This window comes from Thamnophis elegans, chromosome 8, assembly GCF_009769535.1.
Source record: "Thamnophis elegans isolate rThaEle1 chromosome 8, rThaEle1.pri, whole genome shotgun sequence".
Taxonomy (NCBI): Eukaryota; Metazoa; Chordata; class Lepidosauria; order Squamata; family Colubridae; genus Thamnophis; species Thamnophis elegans.
Genome location: NC_045548.1, coordinates 71,558,119 through 71,571,584, shown reverse-complemented (window position 1 = coordinate 71,571,584; position 13,466 = coordinate 71,558,119). Strand labels below are relative to the sequence as shown.

General features: G+C 47.0%; 1 protein-coding gene across 1 annotated transcript in view; it reads right to left on the bottom strand.

Annotated features, from left to right (window-relative positions):
- TG (thyroglobulin) overlaps positions 1 to 13,466 on the bottom strand; it is a gene marked incomplete at its 5' end in the record, with an annotated part of 167,551 nt that overhangs the window by 83,514 nt on the left and 70,571 nt on the right. The window contains 4 exon segments of the mRNA XM_032222300.1: positions 2,058 to 2,111; positions 8,393 to 8,423; positions 10,639 to 10,648; positions 13,193 to 13,302. Coding sequence (XP_032078191.1) covers positions 2,058 to 2,111; positions 8,393 to 8,423; positions 10,639 to 10,648; positions 13,193 to 13,302 — 205 coding nt within the window.

Sequence of the window (13,466 nt, the reverse complement as noted above, 5' to 3'; positions counted from 1 at the left end):
GAAAACCGCGAGGTCAAAATCACACCGATGAATGCGCGCAGAAGCCCGCCTTCAACAAACAACTAATAACAACCCAATAACCCTACCCTAACCGTAACCCTAATTCTAACCCTAACCCTAACCCTAACCCTAACCCTTACCCTTACCCTAACACTTACCTTAACTTAAATCGCACCTTTGTGGGCGTGGTTTTGTCGGCGTGTTGTTGTGGGCGCGTTTATGACATCGCGGTTTTGTCAGCACGCTTTTGTCGGGTCACGCCACTTTACAGTGCTTTACAGCCCTCTCTAAGCAGTTTAACAGAGTCAGCATGTTGCCTCCAACAATTTGGGTCCTCATTTTACCCACCTTGGAAGGATGGAAGGCTGAGTCAACCTTGAGCCTGGTGGGATTTTGAACTGCTAAATTTCAGGCATCCAGCAGGCAGCAGAAGTAGCCTGCAGTACTGCACTCTAACCATTGCGCCACCGTGGCTTTTCCATTTCATCTGGCATTGCCATGCAGAACAGAGATGAGATCGCTATTCTTCATCACATTTTCATAAAAGGAGGCAGGGAAGCAACTAGCTTTCAGAGATCTAACCGTAGGAGCACTATAGCAAAAGGATTTTCCTGGAGGAAATCCTAGCAGATCATATTTACTTTCCTGTTACACGCGAGGATTTCTGCCAGTCTTGCTGGAGACGTGAGAATACTGTATGACAATACGTATGTACCACTTTCCTGAAATCTTTGGCGAGTAATAACTATAATCAGACCTCGGCACTTTACCCACCAAGCTGTCATTTGAAAGAAAGAAGAAACCGGCCAACATTGACATGAAAGCAGACTAGATGTTTATCTGGACGCTAAATAGGTGGCTTCTAAATAGGGCGAAGCCTTCCCCTTCCAAATCAGTAGTTCCAAACCACAGCAATCCCATAATAAGTCTCCACTGCTCCACATTCCATGGTCCATTTGAGATTGTAGACCTGAGGAACTTCCACTGAATGAATGTCAAAGATGCAATTATTGCTAATTGGAAAGTTTTCCCAGATGACCCAAAGATGCTTTTTCAGGAGGCAACTGGACTTTCTGGGGTTTTTTTGAAGACGTTTCGCTTCTCATTCAAGAAGCTTCTTCAGCTCTGACTGGATGGTGGGGAAGGGAAGGATTTATACTCCTTGCAGACAGCTGGCCAGTTGCAGTCTTTTAGAGAATCATTGAGGCCACCTGGAGGTTTATCTGTGTCCTCAGGGTCACCTGAGTAGTGAAACTAAGTAGTTTCAACAGTTCCAAGAAGGCTCCACATCAATTTGCACTACTAAGGACACAGATAAACCTCCAAGTGATTCAATGACCCTCTAAAAGGATGCAAATGACTAGTTGTCTGCAAGGGATATAAATCCCTTCCATTCCACACCATTCAAATGGAGCTGAAGAAGCTTCTTGGATGAGGAGTGTCATGTCTTCAAAGAAAAACCAGAAAGTTTAGTTGCCTTTTGAAAAAGCACCTTTGGGACCACCACATCCTGAATGACTGAGAATCTCCACAGGCATTTTCCTAGTTGAATTTCCAAGTTGCAGAGGACAAGAGCTGTGTTAGCTCAACAGAAAGTCCTGCACTTCCATTAATTGATGACTGTTGGAAGTCACATCAGTGTGGATAAAAGTTAGTTATGATCTGTCCTTCCACTTACAATCTTCACAGATCCTCACAATTATGGGATCATGATTATGGTGCTTAACAACTGGCATGTATTTATGATGGTTGCAGCACATGCGAACACTAGTGGCCCCTTCCCAGCCGGCTTCCAGCAAACAAAGTCAAGGGGAGAAGGCCAGTTTTCCTTAACGACTGCATGATTCAGGTAGCAACTGCAATGATTTGCTTAATGACCAGGGCGAAAGAGGTAATAAAATCAGGTGTGACTCGCTTAATGACCATATCGCTTAGCTATGGACGTTCCAATCCCAATGTGGTCATAGGTCATGCACTTCTTGCACCTATCCTTCTCCTGGATCCCAGGAACCTGAAGCTCAATGATCTTCCATTGAATCAAGGTCTGTTTTCCTTACCGTTTTCTTGATTTTCTGGTAAAGGAACAGGTGGACACACGCGGGGCAGAATTGCTGTGGGAAGAAGAAGAAGAAGAAAGAGAGATCACTTTCATTAATAGAAACAAGGATTCACGGAAGACTTAAAAGAACAGATCTAGTGGATCTTCCTCCTATTCTACAAGCCTTACACCTACACCTTCCCTTTCTACAATACAGATAGTCCTCAATTTACAACAGCAGGCTGAATGACCGTTCAACATCACAACGGCACTGACAAAATTGACCTGACCATTTTCACACAAATGTTGCGGCATTCCCATGGTCACGTGATCAAAATTCAGATGCTTAGCCACTGGCTCAGATTTATGATGGTTCTGGAGTCAGGTGATTACTTTTTGTCAATGAGGAAGCCAGATTAACTTAACAACCATGCTACTAACTTAACAACTGCCGGGAGTCACTTAACAACGGTGGCAAGAAAGGTCATAAAACGGGGCAAAGGTCACTTAGGAAACGTTTCACTTAGCAAAAGTTTCACTTAGCAGCATAAATTTTCGGCTCAATTGTGGTTTGTAAGTCAAGGACTATCCGTAGAATGATTTCTCTTGCTTTAGAAGAGGCTCTAAAGCAGTAATGGCAAATCTTTTTGGCACTGAGGGCCCAAACCAGAACGCATGTGCATGTGCATGCACTGGAGTGCCGGAAACCCAAAGACCAGCTGGCCGGCATGCATACGCCTGTCTTTTGGCCATTTTTGGGGCGTTTCCGGCTGTTTTTTCCGGCTGTTTTCAGGTCATTTTCGGGCCATTGCTGCCCTGAAAACAGCCCCAAAACATCTGGAAAATGGCCTGGAAAACAGCTCAAAACCTGACTGTAGTTTTCGGGCATTTTCGATTCGTATTTCAGGCCCATTTTTCGGGCCATTTTCCAGATGTTTTCCAGATACTGCAGCACCTACAACAACCAGCACTGGAAACCAGAACAGCAGCTGGCGATGGTGCACATGCCCACAGAGATGGCTCTGTGTGCCACAAGTTCACCATCACAACTCTAAAGTAATTAACCCTTAGTAGTTCAGAATGACCTCTATCCCTTGCAGATAGGATTTGCTTATTTTTATTTTATTTTATTTCATCAATAAGAATTAGATAACAGATATAAGTATGGACATGATTATGAATACATTGAAATGAATATGAATACAAGGGAATTGTTAGGCTTGCAGTCATATTCCTTTTAGGATCTTTGGATTTGGATTTTGGATTTGGATTTATTATTTATAGGCCGCCCTTTTCCCTGAGGGGACTCAGGGCGGCTTACAATCAAAAAGGAAGGGGAGTGTAGGACAATACGAAAAAAGAAATGTGCACAAAGTAAATTAGACAATAAAACTCAACCATTCAATCAGCATTCGGGAGGGGCGAATAAGATTATCCCCAGGCCTGACGGGGTTAGCCAGTTCTTGAGGGCTGTGCGGAAGGCCTGGACGGTGGTGAGGGTACGAATCTCCACGGGGAGATTGTTCCATAGTGTCGGAGCCGCAACAGAGAAGGCTCTCCTCCAAGTAGTCGCCAGTCGGCATGACTGGCGGATGGAATACGGAGGATGGCCAACTCTATGCGATCTGATGGGACGCAGGGAGGTAATTGGCAGAAGGCGGCTCTCAAATTCGCCAGATCCACTACCATGGAGCGCTTATAGGTGGTGAGTAGGACCTTGAAGTGCACCCGAGACCAACAGGTAGCAGTGCAGCTCACGGAGGATCGGTGTTATGTGGGCGAACCGTGGTGCGCCCACGATCACTCGCGCGGCCGCATTCTGGACTAGCTGAAGTCTTCGGATGCTCTTCAAGGGCAGCCCCATGTAGAGCACATTACAGTATTCCAGCCTAGAGATCACAAGGGCTCGAGTGACTGTTGTGAGGGCCTCCCGATTCAAGGTAGGGGCCGCAACTGGCGCACCAGGCGAACCTGGGCAATGCCCCCCTGGTCACAGCTGAGAGATGGTGGTCACAAGTTAGCTGTGAATCCAGGAGGACTCCCAAGTTGCGGGCCCTTTCTGAGGGGTTTAAATTTTGTCCCCCCAGCCTGAGTGATGGTATGGTGGTCAAATTTTTGGGAGGGAAACACAACAGCCACTCGGTCTTGTCTGGGTTGAGTATCAGCTTGTTTGCTCTCATCCAGTCTTTAACGGCTTCAGTCCCCGGTTCATCACGTCCACCGCTTCATTGAGTTGGCACGGGCGGACAGATACAACTGTGTATCGTCCGCATATTGGTGATATTTTATCCCGTGCCTTCGGATGATCTCGCCCAGCGGTTTCAGTAAATGTTAAATAGTAGGGGGGATAGGACCGACCCCTGCGGCACCCCATAGGTTAGGGGCCTCAGGGACGATCTCTGCCCCCCCCACTAACACCGACTGCGACCTGTCCGAGAGATAGGAGGAGAACCACTGCAAGACAGTGCCGCCCACCCCTACCTCCTGCAGTCGTCGCAGAAGGATACCATGGTCGATGGTATCGAAAGCCGCTGAGAGGTCCAGGAGAACTAGGATGGAAGCATGGCCTCCATCCCTAGCTCTCCAGAGATCATCAGTCAATGCGACCAAGCGGTTTCTGTGCTGTAACCGGGTCTGAAGCCAGACTGGAAAGGGGTCAAGATAGTTAGCTTCCTCCAAGGTATGCTGAATCTGGAGAGCCACCACCTTCTCAACAACCTTCCCTACAAAGGGAAGGTTGGAGACTGGACGATAGTTATTAAGAACAGCTGGATCCGAGACGGCTTCTTCAGGAGGGTCTCACCACCGCTGTCTTAAGCGCGGTGGGAAAGTACCCCTCCCGAAGAGAAGCGGTAACAACCGCCTGGATCCAGCCTCGTGTCACCTCACTGCTGTTGGCAACCAGCCAGGAGGGACACGGGTCCAGTATGCAGGTGGAGGCACTCACAGCTCGCATAGCCTTGTCCACATCCCCAGAGGCAACTTCCTGAAACTCAACCCAGAGATGGTTTGCCAAGTTTTCTCCTTGTGTCTCGGCTGGATCTACTGGGGTGGAGTCCAGGTCCGCTCTACTGGGGTGGAGTCCAGCCTGCCACACTCTCTATTATTTACTCTGCTGTTTCATTAGTGGGGTAATTGGGAGGGGGAATAGTAAGGAGTAGAATTGTAGAATGTGTTGTTGTCAAAATAAAACATTCCTTTCTAGAAGCCCAAGGTCATCCTTTGTCTCCGCACCTCTGCACCTGACCTGAAGTGGATGGGTGGAAATGCCAACGTGGCAGAGGAAGATTGGACCATGTGATGGACTTGTGGGTACAGGGGCAAGATCATGAACTTTCAACTGGGTGGAAACCCCAGGAAGCTTTCAGATTCTGGTTTTCCACAGATTGTACCAACATGTCTCTCTTAATAAATTGGAAGTTTGAGGAAAGTTCTAACCTTGGATTCTGATTTAATTCTGGATGATATTTGGAACGCTGACAGGAATATTAGGACAGGGATGGTAGGCATTTATTTATTTATTTATTGATAATAGCTTGCTACTTAATCAGAACAAAGTCTTATTGCTCAACACAGCTAAACAGTTCACAGAAGATGAAGGAACGATAAACATTATTTCAGTTAAGATACTGATGCCTGTTGAAAAAAAAAGCCATCTGCAGACTGAATTCGCACTCCCTGGGCAAGAGTTCAGCAGAGTTCAGAATTTAAAACTTCTTTACGTTCCAGATGGCGTGTGCGTTTTGGGACTGTAAGTATTTACCGTCTCTGCTTAAATAATCGGTTGCATATGTACACAACGCAGTGTGAATAATTTCCTGCGACTCCAGCAGAAACTAACCTGCTATTAAACTGGATTAGATTTTCTTCTAGTACAACTTTTTAAAAAATAAGAAACCTCGTAGATTTCTAACACCCTTAACGTTTGAGCTACAGATACGCGCATATTATGCAGCTACATAGGAACGTATGCTATACGGAAGTGTAATTCAGATTCTTTTGGCTCAAGTGCCACCAAAAAGGCAATCTGTCTAGGATCACATCTGGCAATCTGTTCAAACACACCATTGGAGAAAAGATGAACATCTGGAAGGCATTTATCTTACATCTGAACCCTCTACCTATTTTGGCTAGAGTTCTTATTCCTCGTTCTCTCTCCTTCTCTCTCTCTCTCTCTCTCCTCTCTCCCTCCTCTCTCTCTCTCTTTCCCTCCCTTCCCCCTCCCTCCCTCCCTCCCTCCCTCTCCCTCCCTTCTCTCTCTCTCTCCCTCCTTAAAGTAAGGAAGCATGTGGGAAAGATGTGAAGGATTTTCCAGGCAGGATAAATAAGAATATGTGCTTCATTACTGAAAATAAAAGACGCCTTGAATTCTAAAACAACGAAAAGCAGAACTCTGGCAAATGTTTTCTGGCAAATGTCTTAAGGATAGGTGGATTGGGCCAATTTCTGCCAACTCCTCCAATAAAGTTTCCCTGTCCAGTCTTATCCAACACAGGGGCCAGTGCTAACCTCTGTTTTTTACCTGAGGAAATTAGCATTATCTGTAGATACTTCCATGGTCATCAGGTTAGCTTGTCTACACATCTAGGCACACAGTAGTCTCTTACCTGCCTACTGAAGGGGGTACTATTTTTCTACTCGCATTTGCATGCTTTCAAAACTAGGCTATGGTTTTGCCAGTTCCAATATATGGCTGTCAAGATTGGACCATAAGAAAGGCTGAGCGCCAAAGAATGGAGGCCTTTGAACTCTGGTGTTGGAGAAGACTCCTGCGAGTCCCTTGGACTGCAAGGGATCCAACTGGTCAGTCGTAGAGGAGATCAACCCTGACTGCTCTTTAGAAGGCCAGATCCTGAAGAGGAACTCAAAGACTTTTGGCCACCTAGTGAGAAGGAAGGACTCACTGGAGAAGAGCCTCATGCTGGGAACGATTGAGTGGAAAAAGAAGGAAGGGAACAGCAGAGAATGAGGTGGCTGGATGGAGTCACCAAATAGTAGGTTTGAGCTTAAATGGACTCCAGAGGATGGTAGAGGACAGGAAGGCCTGGAGGAACATTGTTCCATGGGGTTGTGATGGGTCGAACATGACTTGGCAATAACAACAACAACAAAACTGCTAGGTGACCAGGAGCTGAGGCAAGAACAGGAGCTCAACCATTGTGCAGCACTCAGGGTCTCAACCCGGACTATCAGCTTCCCAGCTGACAAGCTCAGTGTCTTTAACTGATGGCTGAGCCATCAGTGGCTTCATTTTTCCATACTCTTCAGCTAGCCATTGAAAGAGATCTATGCATGGAAAGACCCTGACAGATGATGAATGGACACGGACATGTACGTTCTCAATTTCAGTCCAACATGGTTATTTATTTTATTGTATTCTATTTACTTGTTAAGTTTATTTGCCTTCTGCATCACCCCACCCTGGGGCTATTCTAGGCAGCTTGCAATAATAGAAAGGAAGAAAAACGACAGGGGTGTAAACAGAACAGAAGTAAAATAAGAACACAATAAATAAACCATGACAAGGGAACGCAGCAAGAATAAATAAGCCCTGGTGGTGCAGTGGTTAGAATGCAGTATTGCAGGCTAACTCTGCCCACAGTCTGGAGTTCGATCCTGACGGGCTCAAGCTTGACCCAGTCTTATCTCCTTCTGAGATTGGTGTTCTGACCGAGGCGTCCTAAGAACATGAAGAAAACTCCTTGTCCCAACAAAAACCCTTTTATTAATTTACTGTGAATTCTGCTCATTCACATGCAACCAAGACTTTCAAGGGAGGATTTACAGTCACAGACCTTATCTGGCTTGGAGAGCTGACAGGCCGATATCTGCAAAACTTGGCAAGGAATCTCCTGCAAACTCCTGAAACTCCACTCCCCTTTCGCTTCTCTTTTATTTCCTCTGGGAGGGGCCATTTGTCATTCACCTGTGGCCTTACTTCCAAGTTGACCCCAGTTGTTTAGCTGTTCCCTTCGTCTGCGCATGCGCACACTGGGAACAGGCTCCAGCTGTTCATCTGCCTCACTGATGCCTGACTCTGAAGGCAGCTGATAACTGTCAGACGGCTCTGGCCCCTCTCTGCCTCGACCCAGAGCCCTCATCAGAGCCTTCCCCAGACTCTTGGACTGGCCCATGTTCCTCCCCAACCTCCTCACTGTCCAAAACTGCTGCCAGCTCTGCTGGCCACTAGTGGGCCACAACAATTGGTAAAATCAAGAACCAGATTGTTGGGGGAAATATTCCCGTATTTGAGAAGCTGCATAAAGAGGAGGGGTAAACCTATTTATCAAAGCGCCAGAGGGCAAGACAAGAAACAATGGATGGAAACCAAACAAGGAGAGATTTGCTACTCACAGGATTTCTGGTACCAGCCAAAGGGTGCACCCTGGCCTCAGTTCCCAGAGACGTACAAGGAGAAATCTGCCAATCACTTCTTAATTCATCGCTGCAGGTTTGAATTCCCAACTGCCCAGAGTCAAACACAAGATCTTACTGTCTGAAATGAGAAAACCGTGGTAGGTTATCATTATTTTTCTATACATTTCTACAGGCACTTGCGTTTTTTAAATAATCCATCCACAAATGTATCACTGAAGAAATAAAACATTATTCAGGCCCATTTCCGGCCTCCGGAGCCCTGGGGAGGCAGTTTTTGCCCTCTCAGAGGCTCAAGGAAAGCCTCCGGAGCAGGGGTGGATTCCGGCTTCTGTTACTACTGGTTTGCTCAGGGATGCACTTTGCACGCATGCGCGCTTGATGCTCAGCTAATAGAACCATTTCATGGGTGTGACTAGCCGAGTTATTATCTACTGCCGAGGTGGCGCAGTGGTTAAATGCAGCACTGCAGGCTACTTGAGCTGACTGCAGTTCTGCAGTTCGGCTGTTCAAATCTCACCGGCTCAAGGTTGACTCAGCCTTCCATCCTTCTGAGGTGGGTAAAATGAGGACCGGATTGTTGTTGGGGGCAATATGCTGACTCTGTAAACCGCTTAGAGAGGGCTGAAAGCCGTATGAAGCGGCATATAAGTCTAACTGCTATTGCTATTGCTACTCGGCCGAACCAGGCCATACGGAAGGAACCCGCCTCTGCTCCGGAGCCTGGGGAAGGGAAACCCCTCCCCACTGTGGAGTAGGAGGCCGACTAATCCCCGGCCACCATGGCCACGCCCACCCAGCAACTGGGCAGAGAACCCTTTCCTGAATTTTTTTGAAGCCCAACCCTGCTACTAAATGAATGGTTGTATATCAGGACTGCAGGGGGGGTTTCTCGCCCCGTTCCAACCGGTTCAGTTGGAACGGGGCCGGCGGCGTCCTCGTGCATGTGCGCAGCACACGCATGCGTACTAGCGTCTGTGCGATGCTCCAGCTGCTCCTGGAGGATCGCACGGGCGCTGTATGCATCCTCCGCATGCGTGGAAGCGCAGAACTCGTCAAAACCGGGTAAGGAACGCGGGCGGCCGGGTGGGCCCTTCGACGTTCCCGGAAGTTACTTACTTCCGGGTTCGCCGACCAACCGGTTCGCGGGGACCGCCGCGAACTGGTTGAAACCCACCCCTGAAGGACTGCTTACATACATTCGTTCTTTGTTCTTGTGCAAAGCGCAGTGCTGACCAGAAAGAACAGCCTGCTCCTCTGTCTTCTCCTTGTCATTTCCAAAGAACATAAATTAACTAGCAAGAGAAGCAGTGGGAGTAGGGATAAGTTGCTGGCTACATAACCAGCCCTTTCCGTGGAAGCTTCTACAGGGCCTGAATTTTGGCTGCAGGTTCTTAGAGACATAAATCCGCTTTTCCATTTCCTCCCTTATCCAGAATCATCACAGGGCACACGGCCCAAACAAGAACGCAGGAGTTTGTTTATACGCTGCGAACCACAATGAAATAGGTTCCAGATTACCTAGGGAAAAGAGGGGGAAAAAACCCAACAATTCTACAAGGCTTATAATGAATGATTTTTTAAAAAAAGTACCTGTCTTGGGAAGCATTTAGAAGCCCAAAACCTGAGCAGCAAATATCAGCATCGCAAAGCGTTCCAGTCATCTGAAAAAAAGAAAGAAAGGAAAGAACGAAAGAAAGAAAGAAAAGAAAGAAGAGAAAGAAGAAGAGAAAGAAAGAAGAGAGAGAGGGGAAGAAAGGAGAGGGAGAGAAAGAAAGAAGCGAGGGGAGGAGATGGAGAGTAGAGAAGAGAGGAGAGCGGGAGGGAGAGGGAGAGGGAGAGGGGAGAGCGGGAGATGAGAGCGAGGAGGGAGAAGGGAGGCGGGAGAGAGGGAGAGGAGGAGAGGGGGAGAGGGGGAGGGAGAGAGGAGAGGAGAGAGAGAGGAGGAGAGAGAGAGCGGGGGAGGAGGAGAGAGAGGGAGAGAGGAGAGAGAGGAGAGGAGAGGAGAGAGGAGAGAGGAGAGAGAGAGAGAGAGAGAGAGAGAGAGAAAGAGAAAGAGAGAAGAAGAAGGAAGAGAGAGAAAGAAAAAGAAAGAAAGAAGAAGAGAAAGAAAAGAAAGAAGAAAGAAAGAAAAGAAAAGAAAAAGAAAGAAAGAAAAAAAGAAAGAAAGAAAGAAAGAAAGAAAGAAAGAAAGAGAAAAAGAAAAGAAAATGAACACGTCTCACATCATAATTCCTGAGAAATCAACAGGAAACTCCTACACTTTGTTAAGAGAGATAAATTGGTTTTGGAACTCAGCACTCTGAGTGAAACTTGCATTCCAAACCAGAAGCAAATAACAAGAATATCTTATATTAAGGCCACTGGGATTTTTTTTAACTTCTGCTTTAACTTCTAAAGCAGAAGTTAATGTTTTTTTAAGATATAGAAGAGAACAGATGTCTACAACAAATTTAAATGAACAACTGGGACCCAGCAAAGTCACAGAGGGGTTTTATTATCTGTTCTAAAGGTGTTCTTGCTTCTTTTATATTGTTATAACCTGCCCAAGGGTAAGAGACCTAGTGGTGGCTTAATGATGCTGGAGATGGTTTCTGCTCCAGTGGCTCAAGTCCTAGCATTGCATGGTGGGGCACGTTCACATCACTCAACTCAGCTTCTGTCCACCTAACCATTCAAAAGCATGCTCTATGTGAGTAGATAAATAGGTACCACTTCGATGGGAGACAAGCGGATGCTCTGTGCAGGCTGTCAGATTCCTGATGGCTCTGAACCTTCCTAACTGCTGTCCCCATTTGCAAGGCGGCTCCAGGGAGGGAGGGGGCCTTGGATAACACTGCAGAAAGAACCATCTTTCCTTCTGGTGTGAAGCCAGCTTACCATCTGTGGCGCACCTTGAGAAGCATATGAGCATTTCCTACAACAGAACTGATACTCGGCAGCTGAGTACTACCCTGTGATAGCATTGTGGTGTCCTGACTAATGTAACAATGCCATAAGATAATAATAATTATAATACCTGTCCAAGGTATGCCTAAAGTGAGAACATCTCACTTTGATGAGCCGCAGTGGCGCAGTGGTTAGAACACAGTACTGCAGACTACTTGTGTTGCCGGCTGGCTGCCTGCAATTTGGCAGTTCGAATCCCACCAGGCTCCAGGTTGACTCGGCCTTCCATCCTTCCGAAGGGGGTAAAATTAGGACCCAGATTGTTGGGGGAAAGAGGCTGACTGTGTAAACTGCTTAGAGAGGGCTGTAAAGCACTGTGAAGCGGTAAGTCTAAGTGCTATTTCTATCCTTGGATGATGGAGGTCCGTGATGGCGAACCTATGGCACACATGCGGGCACGCGAGCCATCGCCCAACTCAGCTCCACACCGCAGATGTGTGAGTGCTTCCCACCAGCCAGCTGATTTTCAAGTCTCTGCCGTGCATGCAGGAGATGTGCACACATGCACAGAGGGGTTATACACGTATGCACGGGGGGCAGGTGCTCATGCGCACATGTGGGGGGAGTCACATGCACATGCACAGGGGGTGGGGTGGAGCACAGGGGGTGTCGTGTGCCTCCTCTGCAGCCCATGCTTTGTTTCAGGAGGCTTCAGGGAGGCCTGCTAGGCCCAAAACAGGCCACGGGGGGGGGGGATGGTGTGGCCCAAAACAGGGCGGGGGGGGGGTCGTGCACATGCGCAGGATCAGGGGGAGCATGGGGGAGCATGCACGCATGCGCAGGGGGTGGGGCACATTGCATTATGGGTGTGGGCAGGCATGTTGTGTTGTCGCATGCATGTGCGTGATTTTGGCACACGAGGACAAAAGGTTAGCGATCACTACAGGGGTGGGTTCCTGCCAGTTCTAACCTCTTCTATAGAAGAGGTTCCCAAATCTACAGTGCTGTTTAGAACCGGTTCCAGCTCCCTCCCCCGCCCGTCCACACATCATCAAGATGAAGAGCGGAGAGAAGGAATTCTGGGAGTTGAAGTCCACAAGTCTTAAAGCTGTCAAGTTTGAACACCCTGAGAGTTTTTTTCTAAAGGGTTAGGGGTGCAAGGGTCTTGTAATTTGAGAGCTTTAAGATTGTGTGCTTCAAATGCCAGAGTTTCTGAGCCAACATTTTGGTTGCTAAGCAAGAGTGTTGTTAAATGAGTTTCACCACATTTTACAAGTTGGCCACGCCCACCCAGTCACATGGCTGGCAGGCCATTCTACCAGTCACATGGCCAGCAAGCCACCCACAAAGCAGGCCACACCTACAGAAGAGGTTCTAAAAAATTTGAAACCCACCACTGGATCACTAATATAGGTAGATAGGTAGTGGTGGGAAAATAGACAGACAGAACTGGAAAAGGCAACCTAGTTCAAATTCTACAATATCCCATAGGACAGTCTCAAAATCTCACAAGATTTCTCAAAAGGTTTCAGACTTTGAAAGCAGAACCCAAAATAAGAAAGATTGCTAATCACAGTGATAGAGTACACACATTTCGCAATGTTTTTCCCACGGGCATTTGCCTTTGAGTCATCTCCCCACCGTTTTTGTGGCTAATACTATTTTTTTGTACTTATCGCTAAGCCATTGTGCAACTGTCCCAAAGTCTTCGGTCCTTTTATTTATTTATTATTTATTTTAAATGCATTTTATGAAACTGAAATGTCTTCAGTTCATTTCCTGGTTTATCCAGTTGTTTGGAGACCCCTTGACCAAAGGTTGTAGCCTTTTTAAGTTGTTGAAAAAAGGGGGAAAGGGTCATAGATGGAACACAACAGGAAGAAAACCTACCCCTTCGACACTGTTTTCCTAGTCATATCCATCTTGTTTCTCACAGACACTCCTGATATTTTACGGAATGGTAGACGGGTGTAAAAATTTGACGCTTCCTTCAAGAGACACTGCAAAATCAAGCATTAAAAAAAGGCAGGAGTTTTAGTCCCAACGTTTAATCCCACGCAATCCAGTTCTTACAATCAAGAAATCTCCCTCATTTCTTCCTTAATATATTCTTCTTCTTCTTCTCTCATATATATAAAAATAAGGGGGGGGGGGGGTTTCCAGC